The sequence below is a fragment of the Leucoraja erinacea genome, unplaced genomic scaffold (assembly GCF_028641065.1).
Source record: "Leucoraja erinacea ecotype New England unplaced genomic scaffold, Leri_hhj_1 Leri_310S, whole genome shotgun sequence".
Taxonomy (NCBI): Eukaryota; Metazoa; Chordata; class Chondrichthyes; order Rajiformes; family Rajidae; genus Leucoraja; species Leucoraja erinaceus.
The window spans coordinates 68,915-91,913 of record NW_026576211.1 but is presented as its reverse complement, the minus strand read 5'-3'; the positions used below and the strand labels follow the sequence as shown (position 1 = coordinate 91,913).

The window sequence follows — 22,999 nt, the reverse complement described above, 5'->3', positions numbered from 1 at the left end:
GGTAGCCCTGGCATTACATCTCTCTCTATCCCTCCCCCACCCAAGTCACATCAGTATCTAGTTTTCACCCAACAGCTTACAATGGCCTGTTTCCTTTATTATCGTTACATTTTTGCATGTCTTTCATTCATTGTTCTTTATCTCTCTACATCACTGTCTATATCTCTCCTTTCCCTTATCCCTAACCAGTCTGAAGAAGGGTCTCGACCCGAAACTTCACCCATTCCTTCTCTCCTGAGATGCTGCCTGTCCCGCTGAGTTACTCCAGCTTTTTGTGTCTATCTTCGGTTTAAATCAGCATCTGCATTTCCTTCTTACACAACAAAAAAGCTATTGGCTCTACCTCGGTACATGTGACAATAAAGTACACTAGCCTGCAGCTGAGCAGAGGAAGGGGACAGACACAGCTTTAACAACTTTATACTTACAGTTGTATATGAATGATGAAGACTCTTCTAGGTTTGGGTTGAGGAACATTACCGCCATATAGGTGATCATCGTTAAACTGTAGATGCAACCAAACCCTGCGACCACCCTGAACCACGTTGTAAAAGCTGCAAGAGATTGTGTGGCAGGTGGGTGAGGTCTGGCAACCCATTCCCTCAGCCCTCAACACCACACAGTGAGAGGCGCGAATGGATCAGAGCAGTGCGGGGCGCGAATGGGGAGGACAGAGCAGGGGGGAGATCAGGGGAGGGTGGGGACGGGGGGGGGGGGGGGAGAGAGGGGGGAGAGTTGAGCAGGAACGGGAGAGGCACGAGGATCAGGGTGCGGGGTCAGGGGGGGGGATGAGCAGGACGGGGAGACGAGGGGAGGGGGGGGGAGGAGAGAGGGGGGAGAGTTGCACCCCTTCCCTCAGCCCTCAACACCACACAGTGAGAGGCACAAATGGATCAGAGCAGGGCGGGGTCAGAGCAGGACGGGGAGACGAGGGGAGGGGGGGGAGAAAGGCACCCCTTCCCTCACCCACAACACCGCACTGTGAGAGGAACAAATGGATCAGAGCAGGCCGGGGGGGACGAGGGGAGGGGGAGAGTAGGGAGAGTGGCACCCATTCCCTCACCCACAACACCGCACAGTGAGAGGCACGAATGGATCAGAGCAGGACGGGGGTTGGAGGGGAGGAGTGAGGGGAGTAGGGGAAGTGAGGGAGAGTGAGGGGATTAAGGGGAGTGAGGGGAGTACTCAAGGAGGTGGCCTGAGTAATTGTGGATGCATTGGTGATCATTTTCCAATGTTCTATAGACTGTGGATCAGTTCCTGTGGACTGGAGGGTACCAATGTAACTCCACTTTTTAAGAAAGGAGGGAGAGAGAAGAAAACGGGGTATTATAGACCAATTAGCCTGACCTGTAGTGGGGAAGATGCTGGAGTCAATTATTAAAGATGTAATTGTAATGTATAAAATGTAATTAGCATATGTTATGTCTTGTGCGAGGGGACGCATGCGCTGGAGGAGTCTCATGGTGGCTTCCTGGAATAAAGAAGCTTGTTAGTTTACTCCTGTATCTGAGAGTTCTTTTGAGTCAGTTCCAAGTACCCAAAATACACTACAAATGGCGACGAGGATGGGATAGAGTTTGTGAACTCACCCACGGGACTGTTTTGCAACACACAGGATTGTTCAACAGTTTAAACTGTAGATACGGACTTGTGTCACAGTTGTTTGCGAGCTGGACAAGAGAGGCCTGCAGATCCCTCTATGCCGGGGACTGCATTTAAAACATCAGCTGTACAAGTCGGCGAATGTTGTCAGGCTATCTCTATGTTGTGTCTACGTGGCAAGATGTCGTCCTTCGGATTGTTACTCATTTTAGACTGAGTTGTTTTCCTTTTGTCAAATTCCTCAAGCTGAATAGTCTTTGTATAAGTTTTAGGTGAATTGTTACACCAAAACACACAACAACAGCACGAAGAGGATAAAAGAACAGAAAAGGAAAGAAGAAGGACTGTCAGAAAAAAATAAGGTTGTGTTTGGAAACAAAGTGGAACGGCACCAAGCCAAAAGATTTGGCGCCAAACGGTTTTGGATTGGCGCCAAAGAAAAGCAAGGTCGGAACAGGAAGCAAGGAAAACAAGTGGGGCAGTAAGTAGGTGTCACCGAAGAAAGCAGCCGACAGCTGGAAGCCTAACCAGCAGGGCAGCGACGGTGTCAACTTACCTGGAACATTTTCCAGGGCTGTGCAGCCAAGGCAAAGGGGCAGAAGAGGCCGAGCAGCTGCCACCGACTTCGAACGTTTTCCAGGGCTGTGTAGCCCACAGCCAGGCCCAGGAGTCGCCAACGACGTCGAGTAAGGGCCTAGTACCGGGTACGTCACGGACAGGTCCAGTGAAGCCACCGACGAAACGTAGTCAGCCCGGCTGGGAGAAGACTCAACCCGGTCGAGGGAGAAAGCCGGCCGCGTGAGAAGCGGACCAGCAGCGAGAAAAAAAAGCCCGGCCACACGTGAGAAGCGGACCGGCAGAGTAAAAGAAAACTGGCCGCGAGAGAAGCGGACCGGTCGTGAAAGAAAGCCCGTCGGGAGCAGAGTCAGCCCGACCGTGAGCAGAAGAGAGGGTCCGGCCGCGCATGAGAAGCGGACTGGCCGAGGGGGAAAGCCCGGACGAGAGAGGAAGTCCAGCCCCGAGCAAAGAGTGGGTCCACACGAGAGAAGCAGGACAGCACTCAAGCACTTCAGCCCGGTCGGGAGTAGAGTCAGCCTGGTCGTGAGGGCTGTGGAGACAGCGGGCAGGCAAATCAGCAGAGCAGCAGTAGTCGACTTGGCAGCGAGCCAGCGGCAGCAAAAGTAACGGTGAAGCCCGGAGGAGCCAGCAAAAGCAGCAAAAGTGGAGGTCTGGCGAGGCCAGCAGCAAAAGTACCGGTGGGGACAGCTCGAGAGGTCGAGAAGGCATTGGAGTCCATAGGCCTACAAGCTGGACCGGTGAAATTCATCAAAGTAAAAGCAGGACTGTTCAATGTAATGCGTTGGTCACTGTTCCTTCACAGTAAAAGCGAGACTGTTTGGATGTAATGCATTCGTCACTGTTATTTATAGTAAATCTGTGTGCATGAGAGGCCCAGGGAGCCGTTGGTGAGAGGAGGACTTACCTGGAGCTGTGAGTATAAAAACAGCGCGGGGCTTGCTTCTACAGAGGCGCGGGGAGCCGTTGGTGAGAGGAGGAGTTACCTGGAGCTGTGAGTTACCCAAATCTGCAACGTTCCATCTCACTTCCAGAGAAGGAGTCTGGTGGAAGGCTCTGATTTGTGGAAGAGGACCATTTGAAGAGGAAGCAGCTGATTGGCTTGTATCCCGGTTAAGGCTTTTTTTTTTGTATTCGGATAAGGGGGAGAATGAGGACCAGGGCAGTTTACTGTTCTGGATGTCAGATGTGGGAGGTCATGGAGTTGGAGTGCCCTCCAGACGTCCACATCTGCGCCAGGTGCGTCGAGATGGGGCTCCTAAGGGACCATGTTAGGAACCTGGAGCTGCAACTCGATGACCTCTGTCTGCTCAGGGAGAGCGAGGAGGTCATAGAAAGGAGTTACAGGGAGGTGGTCACTCCAAGACCACGGGAGACAGAAAACTGGGTCACAGTTAGGAAGGGCAATGGGCAGAGGCAGGGACTGGTGAGTACCCCGGTGGCTGTACACCTTGAAAATAAGTACTCTTGTTTGAGTAAGGGTGGGGGGGACAGCCTACCTGGGGGCAGCGACAGCGGCCGGGCCTCTGGCACAAAGACCGCTCCTGTTGCTCAGAAGGGTAAGGAAAAGAAGAGGAGGGCAATTGTAATAGGGGACTCTATAGTCAGGGGGTCGGACAGGCGATTCTGTGGACGCAGACAGGAGACCCAGATGGTAGTTTGCCTCCCTGGTGCCAGGGTCAGGGATGTGTCCACATGAACATGTCCAAGAAATCCTGAAATGGGGGGGAGAGGAGCCTGAGGTTGTGGTACATATAGGTACCAACGACATAGGTAAAAAAAGAGAAGAGGTCCTGAAAGAAGAATTTAGGGAGTTAGGTAGAGAGTTAAGGAGAAGGACTGCAAAGGTAACAATCTCAGGATTACTGCCTGTGCCACTCGACAGTGAGAGTAGGAATGGAGCGAGGTGGAGGATAAATGAGTGGATGAGGGACTGGTGCAGTGGGTATGGATTCAAGTTTCTGGATCATTGTGACCTCTTTTGGGGAAGCTGCGACCTGTACAGAAAGGACGGGCTGCACTTGAACTCGAGGGGGACCAATATCCTGGTGGGGAGATTTGCAAAGGCTACTGGGAAGACTTTAAACTAGTATGGTTGGGGGGAGTGACTCAAATTGGGAAAGCTAGCAGTCAATGCGTGAGGCAGGAGGCAGAGAATGGTTGCACTCTGACCCAAAATGTAGGGGAGAGAGAAGAAAAAGACAATAAACAGAGAATAAGAGAGGGTGGGTTTCTTAAATGTGTATATTTTAATGCTAGGAGCATTGTAAGAAAGGTGGATGAACTTAGAGCCTGGATTGACACCTGGAAGTATGATGTTGTGGCGATCAGAGAAACATGGTTGCAGGAGGGCTGTGATTGGAAACTAAATATTCCAGGATTTCGTTGCTTCAGGTATGATAGAATTGGAGGGGCAAGAGGTGGAGGTGTTGCATTGCTTATCAGGGAAGATATTACAGCAGTGCTTTGGCAGGATAGATTAGAGGGCTCGTCTAGGGAGGCTATTTGAGTGGAACTGAGAAATGGGAAAGGGGTAGCAACACTTATAGGGGTGTATTATAGACCGCCAAATGGGGAGCGAGAATTGGAAGAGCAAATATGTAAGGAGATTGCAGATATTAGTAGTAAGCACAAGGTAGTGATTGTGGGAGATTTCAATTTTCCACACATAGACTGGGAAACACATTCTGTAAATGGGCTGGATGGGTTGGAGTTTGTAAAATATGTGCAGGATAGTTTTTTGCAGCAATACATAGAAGTACCTACCAGAGAAGGGGCAGTGCTGGACCTCCTGTTAGGAAATGAGACGGGTCAGCTGGCAGAGGTATGCGTTGGGGAACAGTTCGGGTCCAGTGATCACAATACCATTAGTTTCAATATAATTATGGAGAAGGTCAGAACTGGACCTAGGGTTGAGATTTTTGATTGGAGAAAGGCTAACTTTGAGGAGATGTGAAAGGATTTAAAAGAAGTAAATTGGGACAGTTTGTTTTATGGGAAAGATGTGGAAGAGAAATGGAAGACATTTAAAGGTGAAATTTTAAGAGTACAGAATCCTTATATCCCTCTTCGGTTGAAAGGAAATAGTAAAAATAGGAAAGAGCCATGGTTTTCAAGGGAAATTGGACACTTGGTTCGGAAAAAGCGAGAGATCTAAAATAATTATAGGCAGCATGGAGTAAATGAGGTGCTTGAGGAGTATAAAGAATGTAAAAAGAATCTTAAGAAAGAAATTAGAAAAGCTAAAAGAAGATACGAGGTTGCTTTGGCGAGTAAGGTGAAAGTAAATCCAAAGGATTTCTACAGCTATATTAATAGCAAAAGGATAACAAGGGATAAAATTGGTCCATTAGAGAGTCAGAGTGGACAGCTATCTGCAGAGCCAAAAGAGATGGGGGAGATATTGAACAATTTATTTTCTTCGGTATTCACCAAGGAGAAGGATATTGAATTATGTGAGGTAAGGGAAACAAGTAGAGTAGCTATGGAAACTATGAGATTCAAAGAAGAGGAAGTACTGACATTTTTGAGAAATATAAAAGTGGATAAGTCTCCAGGTCCGGACAGGATATTCCCTAGGACATTGAGGGAAGTTAGTGTAGAAATAGCAGGGGCTATGACAGAAATATTTCCAATGTCATTAGAAATGGGAATAGTGCCGGAGGATTGGCGTACTGCGGCATGTTGTTCCATTGTTTAAAAAGGGTTCTAAGAGTAAACCTAGCAATTATAGACCTGTTAGTTTGACGTCAGTGGTGGGCAAATTAATGGAAAGGATACTTAGAGATAATATATAAGCATCTGGATAAACAGGGTCTGATTAGGAACAGTCAACATGGATTTGTGCCTGGAAGGTCGTGTTTGACTAATCTTCTTGAATTTTTTGAAGAGGTTACTCGGGAAATTGATGAGGGTAAAGCAGTGGATGTTGTATATATGGACTTCAGTAAGGCCTTTGACAAGGTTCCTCACGGAAGGTTGGTTAAGAAGGTTCAATTGTTGGGTAGTAATGGTGGAGTAGCAAGATGGATTCAACAGTGGCTGAATGGGAGATGCCAGAGAGTAATGTTGGATGGTTGTTTGTCAGGTTGGAGGCCAGTGACTAGTGGGGTGCCACAGGGATCTGTGTTGGGTCCACTGGTGTTTGTCATGTACATCAATGATCTGGATGATGGTGTGGTAAATTGGATTAGTAAGTATGCAGATGATACTAAGATAGGTGGGGTTGTGGATGATGAAATAGATTTTCAAAGTCTACAGAGAGATTTATGCCAGTTGGAAGAGTGGGCTGAAAGATGGCAGATGGAGTTTAATGCTGATAAGTGTGAGGTGCTACATCTGGGCAGGACAAATCAAAATAGGACGTACATGGTAAATGGTAGGGAATTGAAGAATGCAGGTGAACAGAGGGATCTGGGAATAACTGTGCACAGTTCCCTGAAAGTGGAATCTCATGTAGATAGGGTGGTAAAGAAAGCTTTTGGTGTGCTGGCCTTTATAAATCAGAGCATTGAGTATAGAAGTTGGGATGTAATGTTAAAATTGTACAAGGCATTGGTGAGGCCAATTCTGGAGTATGGTGTACAATTTTGGTCGCCTAATTATAGGAAGGACGTCAACAAAATAGAGAGAGTACAGAGGATATTTACTAGAATGTTGCCTGGGTTTCAGCAACTAAGTTACAGAGAAAGGCTGAACAAGTTAGGGCTTTATTCTTTGTAGCGCAGAAGGTTAAGGAGGGACTTGATAGAGGTCTTTAAAATGATGAGAGGGATAGACAGAGTTGATGTGGATAAGCTTTTCCCACTGAGAATAGGGAAGATTCAAACAAGGGGACATGACTTGAGAATTAAGGGACAGAAGTTTAGGGGTAACATGAGGGGGAACTTCTTTACTCAGAGAGTGGTGGCTGTGTGGAATGAGCTTCCAGTGAAGGTGGTGGAGGCAGGTTTGTTTTTATCATTTAAAAATAAATTGGATAGTTATATGGACGGGAAAGGAATGGAGGGTTATGGTTTGAGCGCAGGTATATGGGACTAGGGGAGAATACGTGTTCGGCACGGACTAGAAGGGTCGACTGCCTGTTTCTGTGCTGCAATTGTTATATGGTTATATGGTTATAGCAGGAATATGATTAAAATTTTCTAAATGTCTATTAACATGAAATGTTGGTTAATAGTATTAATCTATTATTATAAGAATTAGTAATAGTCAGTGGGCTGGATCACTTCTTATTGTGTAAAAGGATTAAGTCTAGTGCAGAATACACAGTGAGAGAAAATAAGATAGTGCACCTGAATAGCAACAGGTGGCATGGCTTTTCAAATTGTAGGAAACGTGCCCTGGTTAGATTCTAGGTGTAATTTTGTGAAATGGACCGAAGTCTTGGAGGCTTGTTTCATTTCCAATGATATCGCTGCAGAGGAGAAGAAGAGAGCATGGTTCATATTAGGCTTAGGAAGAGAGGGTTATCAAACCTTACTTATGTTACCCCAGCCAGCAAAGCCCACAGATAAAATGTATGAAGAATGTAAAGAGGCTTTAATGGCTCATTTCTTGCCAAAACTTCCAAGGGTATCCAGAGGCAAGGAGCCTGAACTAAAGAGGGCAGAGTCTCTCAAAGGACCAAGGTCAAGTGCAAAAGGACAAAGGTCAAGTGCAAAATGACAAAGGTCAAATGCAAAAGGACAAAGGTCAAGTGCAAAAGGACAACATTCAAGTGCAAAAGGACAAAGGTCAAGTGCAAAGGGGCACAAGTCAAGTGCAAAGGGACACAAGTCAAGTGCAAAGGGACACAAGTCAAGTGCACAAGGTGCAAAGTGCAAAGGGACACAAGTCAAGTGCAAAGGGACACAAGTCAAGTGCAAAGGGACACAAGTCAAGTGCAAAGGGACACAAGTCAAGTGCTAAGGGACACAAGTCAAGTGCAAAGGGACACAAGTCAAGTGCTAAGGGACACAAGTCAAGTGCTAAGGGACACAAGTCAAGTGCTAAGGGACACAGGTCAAGTGCTAAGGGACACAGGTCAAGTGCTAAGGGACAAAGGCCAAATGCAAAGTGGCAGAAGTCAAAGGCAAAGATAAATTACCATCCAAGGGGCAACCCTAGCTATTTAAGCTGCATTCAGGGGTATGAAGGTACGGAGAGAGATCCGGAACAAACAGAAGGCAGCAACGGTAATACAAGCAGAATTTAGAAGGCACACAGTATACCGTCAATACAAGGCAATGAGATTGGCAGCTATAATAGTACAAATCCACTATGGGGCACACCTTCAAATGGAAAGTGATCGTAAAACTTACATGAAGGTACGCAGAAGCATTGTACTGCTTCAGGCAGCCTACCGTGGAATGCTTGTTCGAAGGCAACTGCGGGTCATGCATAAATCTGTCAAGGTCATACAGACTTATTATCAGATGCATAAACAGCGTCAGTATTTTAAGAAACTACGCTGGTCTGCCATTGCTGTACAGCAATGATACAGAGCATGCCAGATAAGAGATGTCCAAGTGAGACAGTATAAGAGTTTGAGAGAAGCAGTGGTGTGTATTCAGGCCTTAAAGCCAGAGTATTGGTAGAGAAAACCAAGGCAGCATGCTGTATTAAGTCATTCATAAGAATGTGCATTACAAGAAAGCATTTCTTGATGCAAAAGGCGGCTGTAGTCACTCTGCAATCTGCATACCGTGGTTACCGATTAAGGGTACGGTACAGAGCTATGCGACAAGCAGTCATTTCAATCCAGAGATGGTACAAAGCATGCAAAATGGGTCATTCCCAGTTTGTGCACTATCAGTCAATGAGGGATGCAACTATTACCATTGAAACTGCCTACAAGAGTATTGTGCTTAAGCAAAAGAGAGCTACTGTAAAAGTGCAGTCAGTACTCCGTATGAGTTGGTACAGGTGCACAACCTTTTATCCGGTGTTCCGGAAACCGAAAAACTCCGAAAACCGGCCATTTTTTCCAGATGTCGTCTGCGCACCAAAGCTCGCGTTTGGTGCCAAACTTGACCCGAAACGACCCACGGTCAACCCAGGTCTGTACTACTGTAGCGGCTGCCTCCTCCCCAGAGACCGGGAGACGCTTAAACATCTGTAAATCATTGCTTAAATGTTAGTCAGTTAGTTTGGAGGGCTTTTATGTGAAGGGGGGGTGAAGGGGTAAACTTTAATTCTTAGTCCCCTACCTGGTCGGAGAGGCGGGGAGCGGTCAATGCCTTACCGGGTCGCCGTGCAGTAAGCTCCGCAGCGCTGTGGCCGATGGGGCTGCGGCCGGCGCCGGTTGTAGCTCCGACCCCGGCAACTCTACCCCTGGCTGCGAGGCGCTCCAAATCCAGCGCGGCCCGCGGCCGGACGCCCCAGCTCCGCGAATGTCGGGAGTCGGCGGCGTCGCAGCGCTGGGATACCAGCGGGGAGCGGGCAATGCCTTACCGGGTCGCCGTGCGGCAAGCTCTGGAGCGCTGTGGCCGCCGACTCCCAACGTTCGCGGAACGTCGCTGGATTTGGAGCCGCGCAGCCAGGGGTAGAGTTGCCGGGGTCGGAGCTCCAACCGGCGCCGCCCGCGGCCGGACGGAGCTCCGCGAGGTTGGGAGTCGCCGACCAGGTAGGGGACTAAAAATTAAAGTTTCCCCCTTCACCCCTACTCCACCACCACCACATAAAATCCCTCCAAACTAACTGACTAACATTTATGCAATGATTCTCCCGGTCTCCGGGGAGGAGGCAGCTGCTCCAGACTTTTCAAGCCGCCCGCGCTACCTACCTAATCTACGCTAAAAATCTTCCATTCGGAAATCCGAAAATGTCCGAAATCCGACAAGTGTCTGGTCCCAAGGCTTTCGGATAAAAGGTTGTGCACCTGTATAGTAAAGAGCTAAGGAGACAAATAGATGCACAACAGAAAAGGCTGAAACGATACAAAAGGCTTAATCGATATATAGGAAAGACTTCCTCAAACCGATTTATACAGCAGTTGTAGTGCAGTATCACTACTGTGCTTATGTAGTAAGAGAAATATACAGAGCGCAAATCAAAGCCAATGCTGTAGTGCAAGGACAGTATAGATCCTACTTCTTGATGAATAACCAGAAAGGTGATTTAAGAAGACAAATAGACGAACAGCAAAATAGGCTTAAACGTTACAAAGAACGGTTAAATAAATGTTAACTTTAGCAGAATTTCAAGAACAGGAAGAAATCTGCAAATTACATTTGGATATTTAAAAAGGGAAGAGGCAGAGATACAGGTAGAGCTAGAGTGATTAGAAAGATGAGTGGAATGAACCATTATAAGTGCTAAGTTTAGATACAGTTTACAGTTATGAGGATGTAATGTCAGATGACTGTAATAATATAATTTTGCAACTGTGTGTTAATCAATTATATTTAATGTAGTAGAAATTGTGTTATTCGCCTCCAAGCTAAAGGGGGAGCAGTGTAATGTATAAAATGTAATTAGCATATGTTATGTCTTGTGCGAGGGGACGCATGCACTGGAGGAGCCTCATGGTGGCTTCCTGGAATAAAGAAGCTTGTTAGTTTACTCCTGTATCTGAGAGTTCTTTTGAGTCAGTTCCAAGTACCCAAAATACACTACAGTAATAGCAGCGCATTTGGAAAGCAATGATGGGATCGGCCAAAGCCAGCATGGATTTACAAAGGCGAAATCATGCTTGACTAATTTTCTGGAAATTTTTGAGGATGTGTAGAATGGATAAGGGAGACCCAGTGGATGTAGCGTATCTGGACATAAAATTCTGAAGGGTTTGGATAGTAAAATGTTCCCGATGTTGGGGGAGTCCAGAACCAGGGGTCACAGCTTAAGAATAAGGGGTAGGCCATTTAGGACTGAGATGAGGAAAAACCTTTTCACCCAGAGAGTTGTGCTTCTGTGGAATTCTCTGCTGCAGAAGTCAGTGGAGGCCAATTCACTGAATGTTTTCAAGAGAACGTTAGATTTAGCTCTTATGGCCAACGGAATCAATGGATATGGGGATAAAGCAGGAATGGGGTACTGATTGGGGATGATCAGCCATGATCACATTGAATGGTGGTGCTGGCTTGAAGGACCGAATGGCCTACTCCTGCACCTATTTTCTATGTTTCTATGCCATGACCTTCGACACCTATAATCCCCTCATCCTCCTGCATTCAAAGGAATAAAGTCCTAGCCTGCCCAACCTCTCCCTGGACCTCAGGGCCTCGATTCTTGGCAGCATCCTCATAAATCTCCTCTGCACTTTATCCAGCATAACAATATCCTTCCTGTAGCCGGGTGACCAAACAGAGAAACATAAAAACATAGAAAATAGATGCAGGAGTAGGCCATTCAGCCCTTGCCTGACCGCAGCAGCTAGAACAGTCCATTGCTGGGGAGGTAGGGGCCCCCCATAATGTTGCTGGCTCTGGATCTGCACCTCCTGGTGCATAGAAACATAGAAAATAGATGCAGGAGTAGGCCATTCGGCCCTTTAAGCCTGCACCGCCATTCAATATGATAATGGCTGATCATCCAACTCAGTATCCTGTACCTGCCTTCTCTCCATACCCCCTGATCCCTTTAGCCACAGGGGCCACATCTAACTTCCTCTTAAATATAGCCAATGAACTGGCCTCAACTACCTTCTGTGGCAGAGAATTCCACAGATTCACCACTCTCTGTGTGAAAAATGTTTTTTTTCATCTCGGTCCTAAAAGAATTCCCCCGTATCCTTAAACTGTGACCCCTTGTTCTGGACTTCCCCAACATCAGGAACAATCTTCCTGCATCTAGCCTGTCCAACCCCTTAAGAATTTTGTAAGTTTCTATAAGAACCCCCCTCAATCTTCTAAATTCTAGCGAGTACAAGCCGTGTCTATCCAGTCTTTCTTCATATGAAAGTCCTGACATCCCAGGAATCAGTCTGGTGAACCTTCTCTGTACGCCCTCTATGGCAAGAATGTCTTTCCTCAGATTAGGAGACCAAAACTGTAAGCAATACTCCAGGTGTGGTCTCACGAAGACCCTGTACAACTGCAGTAGAACCTCCCTGCTCCAATACTCAAATCCTTTTGCTATGAATGCTAACATACCATTCGCTTTCTTCACTGCCTGCTGCACCTGCATGCCTACTTTCCAAAGTGGATAACCTCACATTTATCCATATTATACTGCATCTGCCATGCATTTGCCCACTCACCCAGCCTATCCAAGTCACCTTGCAGCCTCCTAGCATCCTCCTCACAGCTAACACTGCCTCCCAGGTTTGTGTCATCTGCAATGGAGATGTACCATTCAATTCCCTCGTCCAAATCTTTAATATATACTAGACCAAGTGCAGATCAGTTGGGTCTGTTCCCCCAACGTGCGGTTGTGGGGGGGGGGGGGGGGGAGGCGGCATGCAGCGTCACACACACTAACTATCCCCCCCCCCCCCCCCCGCACTCACTCACGCTAATTACACCCCTTGATATAATATTATGAGAGTGAGGGCAGAGAGAGAAGGGGCAGAGACAGAGAGAGAGACAGAAACATAGAGAGAGGGGCAAGAGGGAGAGGACGGTGGGGAGGAGGAGAAGAGGAAGGGTGGGTGAGGGGGGTAGGAGCGAGAGGGAGAGGGAGTGCTGAGAGGGGGGTGAGGGGAGGGTTGGTGAGCAGGGAGGGAAGAGGGTAGGGGGTGTGGGAGAGGAGGGGGTTTAGGGGAGGGGAGGAGGGGGGGGGGGAAGGGGGGAGAGGGGGGGGAGGGGCGGGAAGGGGAGGGAAGGGGGGGGGGGGGGAGAGATGGTGTGCTGAGAGGGGGGGAGGAGGTGAGTGGAGGGGGTGAGGAGAGTGGAGGGGAGGGGTAGAGGTGGGGGGAGGGGGGAGGGAGGGTGGAGTAAAGGGGGGTAGGGGTGTGTGGAGGGGGGGAGGGGGTTTTAGGGGAGGGACGGTGGGGGAGGGGATGGAGTGGAGGGGGAGATAAAGAGGGGAGAGAGAGAGAGGGGGGAGAGGAGGGGGGAGGGGGGAGGAGGGGAGGGGGAGGGGAGGAAGAGGGGGAGAGGGAGAGGAGGGGGAGGAGAGGGGAGGGGAGGGGGGAGGCGGGCAGCAGGGAGGGGGGCAGAGAGGATGGGGAGAGAGAGGAGGGGGAGAGGAGGGGGGGGAGAGGAGGAGGGGGGACAAAAATAATAAGGGAGAGAGGGGGGGAGAGGGGGGAATAGGAGAGGAAAGACGAGAGGAGAGAGGAGGGGTGAGGGGAGAAGAGGAGAGGAGAGGGGGATAGAGAGAGAGAGGGAGAGGGGGGGGAGGGAGAGGAGGAGGGGGGAGAGGGAGGGGAAGGGGCAGTAGAGAGGGGGGAGAGAGGAGGGGGGGAGAGGGGGGGGGAGAGCGAGGGTGTGCTGAGTGGGGGGGGAGGTGAGGGGAGGGGGGGAGGGTTGGGAGCAGGGAGGGTGGAGGGAAGGGGGTATAGGGTGTGTGAGGAGGAGGGTTTAGGGTGGGACGATGGGGGACGGGATGGAAGGGAGGAGGAGGAGAAAAAAAGAGGGGAGAGAGAGAGAGAGGAGAGAGAGAGAGAGAGAGAGAGAGAGAGAGAGAGAGAGGGAGAGGGGAGGAGGGGAGAGGAGGAGGAGAGGAGGGGAGAGGAGAGAGGAGGGGGGAGGGGGGGGGAGAGGAGAGGGGGGAGAGAGGAGGAGAGGGGGGAGAAGAGGAGAGGCGGGGAAGAGAGGAGAGGCGGGGAGAGAGGAGAGGCGGAGAGGAGGGGAGAGAGGAGAGGGGGGAGTGAGGAGGGGGGTGTGCTGAGAGGGGAGTGAAGTGAGGGGGGAGGGGGAGGAGAGGGGGGGAGAGGAGGAGGAGGTGGGGGGGAGGAGAGGAGAGGAGAGAGAGTGCCTTTTTACTTCAACCTAAACAACCATTTGCAGGCAGTGCTTTTTTACTTTAACCATATTTTCATTTTCAAACCACATTAAGGGTACTTACTCATAATTGTGTGGACATGTGTTATTCACAGCTCAGAGAAACGTGACCCTCTGCCTTCCTCCAGCTTACAGACTAATTGAGGCACACCACTTCCTGGTTTTATAGTCCCTCCCCCCTGCCGCCAGCGGGGGCAGCAGATAGAATGGGGAATTTTGTAAAATCATTAATATCTCTGTCATTCAATACTGAACCCCCAATACCGTGTGCTTTAAGTTTGTATACTAATCTCTTATGTGGGACCTTGTCGAAAGCCTTCTGAAAGTCCAGATATAACACATCCACTGGTTTTCCCTTATACATTCTACTAGTTACATCCTCGAAAAATTCTATAAGATTCGTCAGACATGATTTACCTTTCATAACTTCATGCTGACTTTGTCCAATGATTTCACCACTTTCCAAATGTGCTGCTATCCCATCTTTAATAACTGACTCTAGCAGTTTCCCCACTACCGATGTTGGACTAACGTCTGTAATACCCCGTTTTCCCTCTCCCTCCCCTTTTAAACAGTGGGGTTACATTAGCTACCCTCCAATCCTCAGGAACTACTCCAGAATCTAAAGAGTTTTGAAAAATTATCACTAATGCATCCACTATTTCTGGGGCTACTTGCTTAAGTACTCTGGGATGCAGCCTATCTGGCCCTGGGGATTTATCGGCCTTTAATCCATTCAATTTACCTAACACCACTTCCCGGCTAAATTGGATTTCACTCAGTTACGCCGTCTGATTTGATCCCCGGTCCCCTGCTATTTCCGGCAGATTATTTATGTCTTCCTTAGTGAAGACAGAACCAAAGTAGTTATCCTGAAGGTAATACTCCAAATGTGGCTGCACCAATATCTTGTACAACTGCAACATCTTATCCCAACTTCTATACTTAATACCCTGATTGATGGAGGCCAATGTACCAAAAGCTGTCTTGACCACTCTATCTACCTGTGATGCCACGTTCAAGAAAGTATGTATCTGCACTCTTTGATCCCTCTGCTCCACAACACTCCCCTAAGCCCTGCCATTCACTGTGCACGTCACAAAATTCACCACCTTCCATTTATTTGCTTTAAGCACTATTCATCATTCATCATACCACCAGCTGATTAAGATCCTGCTGTAATTTTTGATAAACATCTTCACTGTCTACAATGCCACCCACTTTAGTGATGCCTTCAAACTCACAAATCAAGTGCAGGTTTGTAGTTTCATTGGCCTCTGTAAATTACCCCCAGCTTGTCGGGAGTGGGTGAGAAAGTGAGGTAACATAGAACTAATGTGAACAGGTGAGTGAAGGGCCAAAGGGCCTGCTTCCATGCTGTATCTCTAAACTAAAGTGAATGTGGTGAGTGCAGATATGTGCTTGTTGGCCATTGTGGACATGGTTCCTCACCTGAATCGTAGATACAGAGAAGACTTGCAATAAGCAGGCAGATAAAGGACAGAAGCTGGAACGTCACAAAGATGAAGGTGAATTCATTACGAAACTTTGCAACTGTGAAAATGAGAACAGAAGAACACAACTTGATGGGTTGAGGTTCAACAAAACTGATGCTGTAATTTCAAAAGAGCAAGGAGCACAATACCTCGTGAATTGTGAAGGATAACAAAGTTGATCACTATAGCTGCGATGAACGAGGCGAAATTACTGACCAGTGCAACGACTGACATCACAAATGCATAGAAAACAATGTACAGAATACCTAAAACAGGAACAGAACACCAACTTATTTCATTTAAATACATTAATCAATTGCACATCTGAATGTTTCAATGAGGACATGTAAGCATGACAGAATAGTCTATCTCCTCCAACTGTTCTCATATAATAGGGTACCAGCCAACAAGCCCAGTGAAGATCCACTCAACAGATTAACCTTATTGTATACACAATACTTCTGTACGTGAGACAAGGTGTAAATGTTTAACTGTTGATAGAGAAGTAAAATAGTTCTAAATAGTGAAGAGCTGGATGTAAGAGGGTGCTGGAAGCTAATGTTAAGACAGTTAGCAACCAGAGAAGCAAGTGACAAAGGCATTTATTGCAAGAAGGAACTGAAGAAGGACAAGATAAAGAGCAGGAATTTGGTGAGATTTATTGTTGGGGAGAAGCAGGCGATGGGTGCCATGATTATCAGGGTTTAAATAATAACAGCCAAGGCTGTTTACAAAAATTTTGAAACCAGCACCTAGCGTTTCTTCGGAAACAAAAACATATGATCATGGCCTATCTAGATGACATATTGATTGTGGGCTAAACTTTGGAATTAGCCAAAGTAGCTGTATCAGCCACCAAACAATTGTTTGAGAAACTGGGGTTTATCATCCATCCAGTTAAATCTAAACTAACGCCTTCCACCATAATGGATTATTTGGGGTTCATTATTGACTCAGTTCACATGTCGATGACTTTACCAAAGGGCAAGGCTACAGTCTTAACTAAGGCCTGCGACAACCTCATTGACATCAGTGAACGATCTCTCAGATCGGTAGCAAGGGTGCTTGGCAAAAAAGTGGCTGCTTTACCAGCCACACAATTTGGACCTTTGTATTATCAAAATTTACGCAGGGCAAAAATACAAGCACTCAAAATTAATGCTGGTCATTTCGACAGACCAGTGAAGCTACCAATCAAAGCAATTATGGAATTAAAATGGGGGAGAGATAACATTCGGCATTGTCCCAGCCCTATCATTATCAGCAACCCCTCAGTGGTGCTACAAACTGATGCCAGTGCACTTGGTTGGAGTGCTACCAATTCCATCTCCAGCTGTGGAGGTAGATCAAATGCACAGGAGGCATCATTACTATAGACACTTGGCATAAACTACCTTGAAATGTTTGGTGCGTTCTATGGCCTAAAGTCATACTGTTCTGGAATATATCACCAGCATGTTAGACTACAGATTGACAATACCACCGTGGTGGCATATATTAACCATATGGGTGGAATCAAATCGACATCATGTGACAATCCGGCTAATACAATTTGGCAATGGTGTATCCAGAGAAATATTTGGATATCAGCTACTTACCTACCAGGTAACCTAAATTCAGTGGCAGACACCAGGTCACGCAAATTCAATGAAAACATCGAATGGATGTTGGATATAAAAGTATTTGCTGATATTGTAGCATGGTATGGAACACCAGATATCGATCTATTTGTATCTAGACTCAATCACCAGTTACTAAACTATGTTTCTTGGGAACCAGACCCTGGGGCATCAGCGATAGATGCTTTTTCGCTGCATTGGGGGAAATTGTTTTTCCTATGCATTCCCTCCTTTATGCCTCATCAGTCGGCTATTACGCAAAATACAACAAGACTCGGCGTCTGGTATTTTGGTAGTGCCCAATTGGCCTAATCAACCATGGTTCCCTGTGATATTCGACATGATCTTAGAACCATGTATCACCATCCTGAAACGACCAGATTTGTTGGTTCATCCCGCAACTGGGGATAGCCATGCATGTCATAATACAACAAACTTATTAATTTGTAGTTTAAAGAAACCTCTACTGGAACTGGGACTGACGGACCAAACATTGAACATTATCTCAGCGGCTCACAGGCAGTCCACCAAAAAATAATATCTGGTATACATCAGGAAATAGACAATAGACAATAGGTGCAGGAGTAGGCCATTCGGCCCTTCGAGCCAGCACCGCCATTCAATGTGATCATGGCTGATCATCCACAATCGGTTGGGGTGGGAGATTGCAACCTTCATGTGGTCGGCCCTGTTTCGACGAATGTAATTAACCTGTTATTCCCATTGGGAAATGGGAGATGTATTGTCACAGAAACAACATCACTTACAGCTCGATGAACATAACGTCTGTTCTGGAATTCCTGGCAGGCCTCCATTATGATGAGGGGCTCAATTACAATACCATTAACTGCGCCAGAAGTGCCCTTTCAGCATATCTATGGCGAGGATCAGAACGTCATTATGTTGGGACTCATGCCCTGGTAGCCAAACTTATGAGGGGAATTTTTAATATCAATCCCCCAAGAACCAGGTACTCAAATAAGGGATGTGAGTATTGTCCTAACGTTGCTAAGGAACTGGTCTTCATCAACAGCTCTGTCCCTGCAAAAACTGACGAATAAAACAGTCGTGCTGATGGCTTTGGTCACAGTACAAAGGGTACAGTCAATCAATCAATCAATCAATCAATCAACCTTTATTGTCATCTTGCAAGCAACAGTTGTACAGTGCAAAATGAAAAGACGTTTCCCAGGAAATAGCGGAGCATCGCACATGAAATTTAAAACGTTTCACACATAATAACACTAAAAACAATCCAGTCCCTGATGGAACAGTATAAATAAATAGTTAAAGCAGGTAAAACACACCGTTAAAATACAATAAACCAATCATAAAAATGTCCGGGGCAGCAGATTTGAGTGGCCAGTGCCAGTTATTAAAGTGTCCGTGTCAGCCGCAGAATCAAGTGACAGAGAGTACAGAGTGACTGTTTAGCAGCCTCACAACCTGTGGTAGGAAACTGTTTAGCAGTCTTGTAGTCCGAGCTTTGATGCTTCGATATCTCTTGCCTGATGGCAGGAGATCCAGGTGTATGTGGAGGGGGTGCAGTTTGTCCTTAGCAATTCTCTGAGCTTTTTTCAGACAGCAGCTCTGGAACAGTTCTTGTACCGAGGGTAGGGAGACGCCAATGATCCTCTCTGCTCCCCTCACTACCCTCTGCAGAGCCTTCCTGTCCGAGCAGTTGCAGGTGGAGTACCACGTATTTATGCAGTACGTGAGTACAGACTCCACCGTACCCCTGTAGAAAGTCCTGAGGATGTTGGTGGGGAGTGAGGCCTGTTTTAGTTTCCTCAGGAAGTGCAGTCGCTGATGGGCCCGTTTGACGGTCCCAGTGGTGTTCCTGGACCAGGTGAGGCTGTCTGTAATTTGCACACCGAGGAACTTTATGCTCTCCACTCTCTCCACTGCAGTGCCACTGATGTTGAGGGGTGTATGCTTTGGCTGCGCCCTCCTGAAGTCGACAACCATCTCCTTCGTTTTGTCGACATTTAATTCCAGATTATTTTTGCCACACCAGTCCACTAGTTGTTTTACTTCCTCCCTGTACATTGATTCGTCATCTCCGCTGATGAGTCCCACCACTGTTGTGTCATCCGCGAATTTTATGATCTTATTGTCCCAGAATCTGGCAGCACAGTCATGTGTGAGCAATGTGAACAACAGCGGGCTGAGCACACAGCCTTGAGGGGAGCCGGTGCTCAGCGTGATCGAGCCTGAAGTGTTCTTGCCAACACGGACTGACTGCGGTCTCTCTCTCAGAAAGTCCAAGATCCAGTCTTTACATAAGTCCTTAGCTGGACAATATGACTTCTTCAACAAGAAGTATACCTTCATATTCACAAATTAGTCAAACAGAACAGACCGGGACCATCAGGCCTCAAAATAGAATTTAGGGCTTACTCTATAGATGATCGTCTCTGTATAATAAGACATTTATTGTTATATATGGAGAACACCAAAAACATCAGAGGCTATGAGATGGCACTACTAATCAGCCACAAGCAACCCCACAAAAAAGTGTTGGTGCAAACTTTTCCAGATGGCTGAAGCAGGTTTTAACAACAACTGGAGTGGATACTAACATATTCAAATCTCATTCCACCAGGGCTGCAGCTACATCGGCAGCTATGGAGTTGGACGTACCGATGGATCAAATCCTGGAGACAGCAGGATGGTCAAGGGAAAAAACGTTCCAACAATTCTACCATAAACCAGTGGTTAAACCTGGAACTTTTGCAGAATCAATTTTAAGTTCTGTAATATGATTTCACCCCATGAAATAGGGGCTATAATTTGTTGTTAATAACTTTATCATGGATTTCAATGTCGCATTCATGTTTAAACATGTTAACACAATTCCTCCCTTACTCAATTTAGGCAGATGTGATGCATGGACTCGTTTCCACGGCATGAAATCACAGAGGTTTGAAATCTTCATGTAGTCACTCACGTGACTCCGAAGTAAAATAGTAAGATTAAATGAGAAATTACCAGTTCGAAGTTTGATCATCATTTTATGAGGAATAACGTTGAATGCACCGCCATTCAATATGATCATGGCTGATCATGGCCACGAGGGCAGTTGACACACGCCCAACCTCTGGTGGGCGGCGCGACTCTGGTCAGCAGCGGCCTCTGCAGTCTGTCCGCGTTTTATTATTTTTCTGTCTGTGTTTTAATGTAGTTTTTGTTATTTTTTGTTGGGGTGTGTGTGTGGGGGGGGGGTGGGGGAAACTTTTTAAACTTTTTAAATCTCTCCCTGCACTGGAGACCCGACCTTTTCTCGTCGGGTTTCCGTTGTCGTTGGGGCCGCAACGAGGAGCGGCCTCCAACAGGAAGAAGCCGGGGACTCTGGTGCTACAACTCACCGTCGCCGTCGTGGGGCTGGCCGAGTCCGGAGCGGGTGGAGCGGTGGAGGAGCGCTGCTGCTGCTGCTGCTGCTGCTGCTGCTGCGGCCCGACCGGAGAGTCGGAGGCTCCAACGGCAGGTCTGTGGATGGCGGCACCGGGAGCCCGCGGGTCCCTGGAGGGAGACCGCTTTTCAGGGCTCTCGCAACGGCGACTTCCCCCGCCCGAGTTGCGGGGTTGAAGAGCTCCTGGAGCGGGGCCTACATCACTGCCCCGCGCGGCTTGGAATGGCCGCGGGACTCTGCGAGCGCACGCCGGGGGCTCTAACACCAAGACCCGGTGTGCGACCTCGCATCACCCGGCGTGGCTTTAATGGCCGCGGGACAATCGCCATCGCCAGCCGGGGGCTTTGACTCTGACATGGGGGGGGAGAGTGCAGTGGAGAGATAAGTTTATTTGGCCTTCCATCACAGCGATGTGATGGATGTTTATGTAAATTATGTTGTGTCTTGGGTCTATGTGTTTGTAATGTATGGCTGCAGAAACGGCATTTCGTTTGGACCTCAAGGGGTCCAAATGACAATTAAATGTATCTTGTATCTTGTATCTTGAGGGATTACGTGCCCTCCGCTCCCACCCTTGATCATAAAGTTCAACTGGTATCCTCTTCTCTAATCTTACTATGTTCAGTCATTACTGTTATCTATGATTTCACACCGCTGCTTTGAAGAATGACACGCATACGTCCTGGCGGGTTCTTCACCTAATCCCTCAACGTTACTCCTCATAAAATAATGATCAAACTTTGAACTGGTAAGTTCTCGTTTAATCTTACTATTTACCACCAATTTTAGAAAGTTTTAACTGTTAACCTATGATTTTGGAAAAAGAAGTGACTGTATTCTGCAGTCTGGCATTTTTCTCTTTGCACGACCAGTTGTACGTGTGTGGGTTGAATGTAGCATGCTCTGCCTGGAATAAACTACATGGCTCCCGTGCACGTGTGCTAACAAACTGCATGGCTCCTCTGCATGCGTGTGCTCATAAATTGCAAGGGTTCCCTGCACTTGTGCGAATAAATTGTGATGAGGTATATTCAAGGTTGAGAAGGATGGATTTTCGGGTGCGCACTGAAGCAACCAAAGAGGGAAAGTTTGCAGCAGAGTGAGAAAAAACGGGCAGGAAGTGGAGTGACCACAGAGCCTTGTATCGCTGCTACTGATCTATCTGTATGAAGACCATATGTATAGAAACGTAGAAAATAGGTGCAGGAGTAGGCCATGCGGCCCTTCAAGCCTGCACCGCCATTCAATATGATCATGGCTGATCATGGCCACGAGGGCAATTGACACACGGCCATCACACTTCCATTGCAGCAGCAGAAGCAGGAAGGTGGTAACAACAAGTGAATATTTGTGGTAGGCTGCTCTGGAAGGTTACATCGCATAGGATCCAATGAGAGCTAGCTGATGGATAGAAAATTGGCTTCATGGAAGCAGAGGGTGATGTTGGAAGGTTGATTTCAAGACAAGGGAGAACTGTGACTAGTGGTGTGCCTCAGGGTTTGCTGCTGGGCCTGTTATTGTTTGTCATCTACACAAATGATTTGGATGAGAACATATAAGGCGTGATTAGTAAGTTAGCAGATGACACTAAAGTGGGTGGTATTGTAGATAACGAAGGTAGTTGTCAAAAATTACAGTAGGGTCTTGATTGGTTGGGCAGGTGGGCTGAGGAATGGTTAATGGAGTTTAATACGGAGAAATGCACTTTGCAATTCGGCATGATTATCATGGGCAGGGCCGACACAGCAAATGGCAGGGCTCTGGGAAGTGTTGTAGAGTAGAGGGATCTAGGAGTGCAGGTGCGTGGTTCCTTGAAAGTGGCGTCACAGGTAGACAGGGTGGTCACAAGGTTTTTCGGCAAATTGGCCTTCATCAATCGGAGTATTGAGAACAGAAGTTAGGAAGTTACAGTTGGACAAGACATTGGTGAGGCCACATTTAGAGTATTATGTTCAGTTTTGGTCACCCTGGTTTTGGAAAGATGTTAAGCTGGAAAGGGTACAGGAATGATATATGAGGATGTTGCCTGGATGTGATGCAAAGGGCAAGGGCTTGATTCATTGGAGAGCAGGAGAATGGCGGGTGATCTTATAGAGTTATACAAAATCATGAGAGGAATAGATCGGCAAATGCATCAAATATTTGACCGGGGGTAATATCTTGTATGGGGGCAAAATTTAAGTGGAACCTGACAGGCAAACATTTATATTACAAATAGGGTGGTGAGTGTATTGAACGAGCTGTCAGTGGAGGTAGTTGAGGCAGGTACTGTCACAATGTTTAAGAAACATTTAGACAGGTACATGTATAAGATAGGTTTCAAGGGATATGGGACCAAACAAAGGCAGGTGGGACCAGTGTAGATGGGGCATGCTGGTCGGCGTAGGCATGTTGGGCTGAAGGACCTGTTTCTGTGCACTATGA

General features: G+C 47.4%; 1 protein-coding gene across 1 annotated transcript in view; it reads right to left on the bottom strand.

Annotated features, from left to right (window-relative positions):
* LOC129693483 (uncharacterized) overlaps positions 1–22,999 on the bottom strand; it is a 79,410-nt gene that overhangs the window by 24,556 nt on the left and 31,855 nt on the right. The window contains exons 5-7 of the mRNA XM_055630292.1: positions 15,694–15,810; positions 15,501–15,602; positions 429–554 (exon numbers count right to left, since the gene is read on the bottom strand). Of these exons, the coding sequence (XP_055486267.1) occupies positions 429–554; positions 15,501–15,602; positions 15,694–15,810 (345 nt within the window). The remainder of the gene's footprint in view (positions 1–428; positions 555–15,500; positions 15,603–15,693; positions 15,811–22,999) is intronic.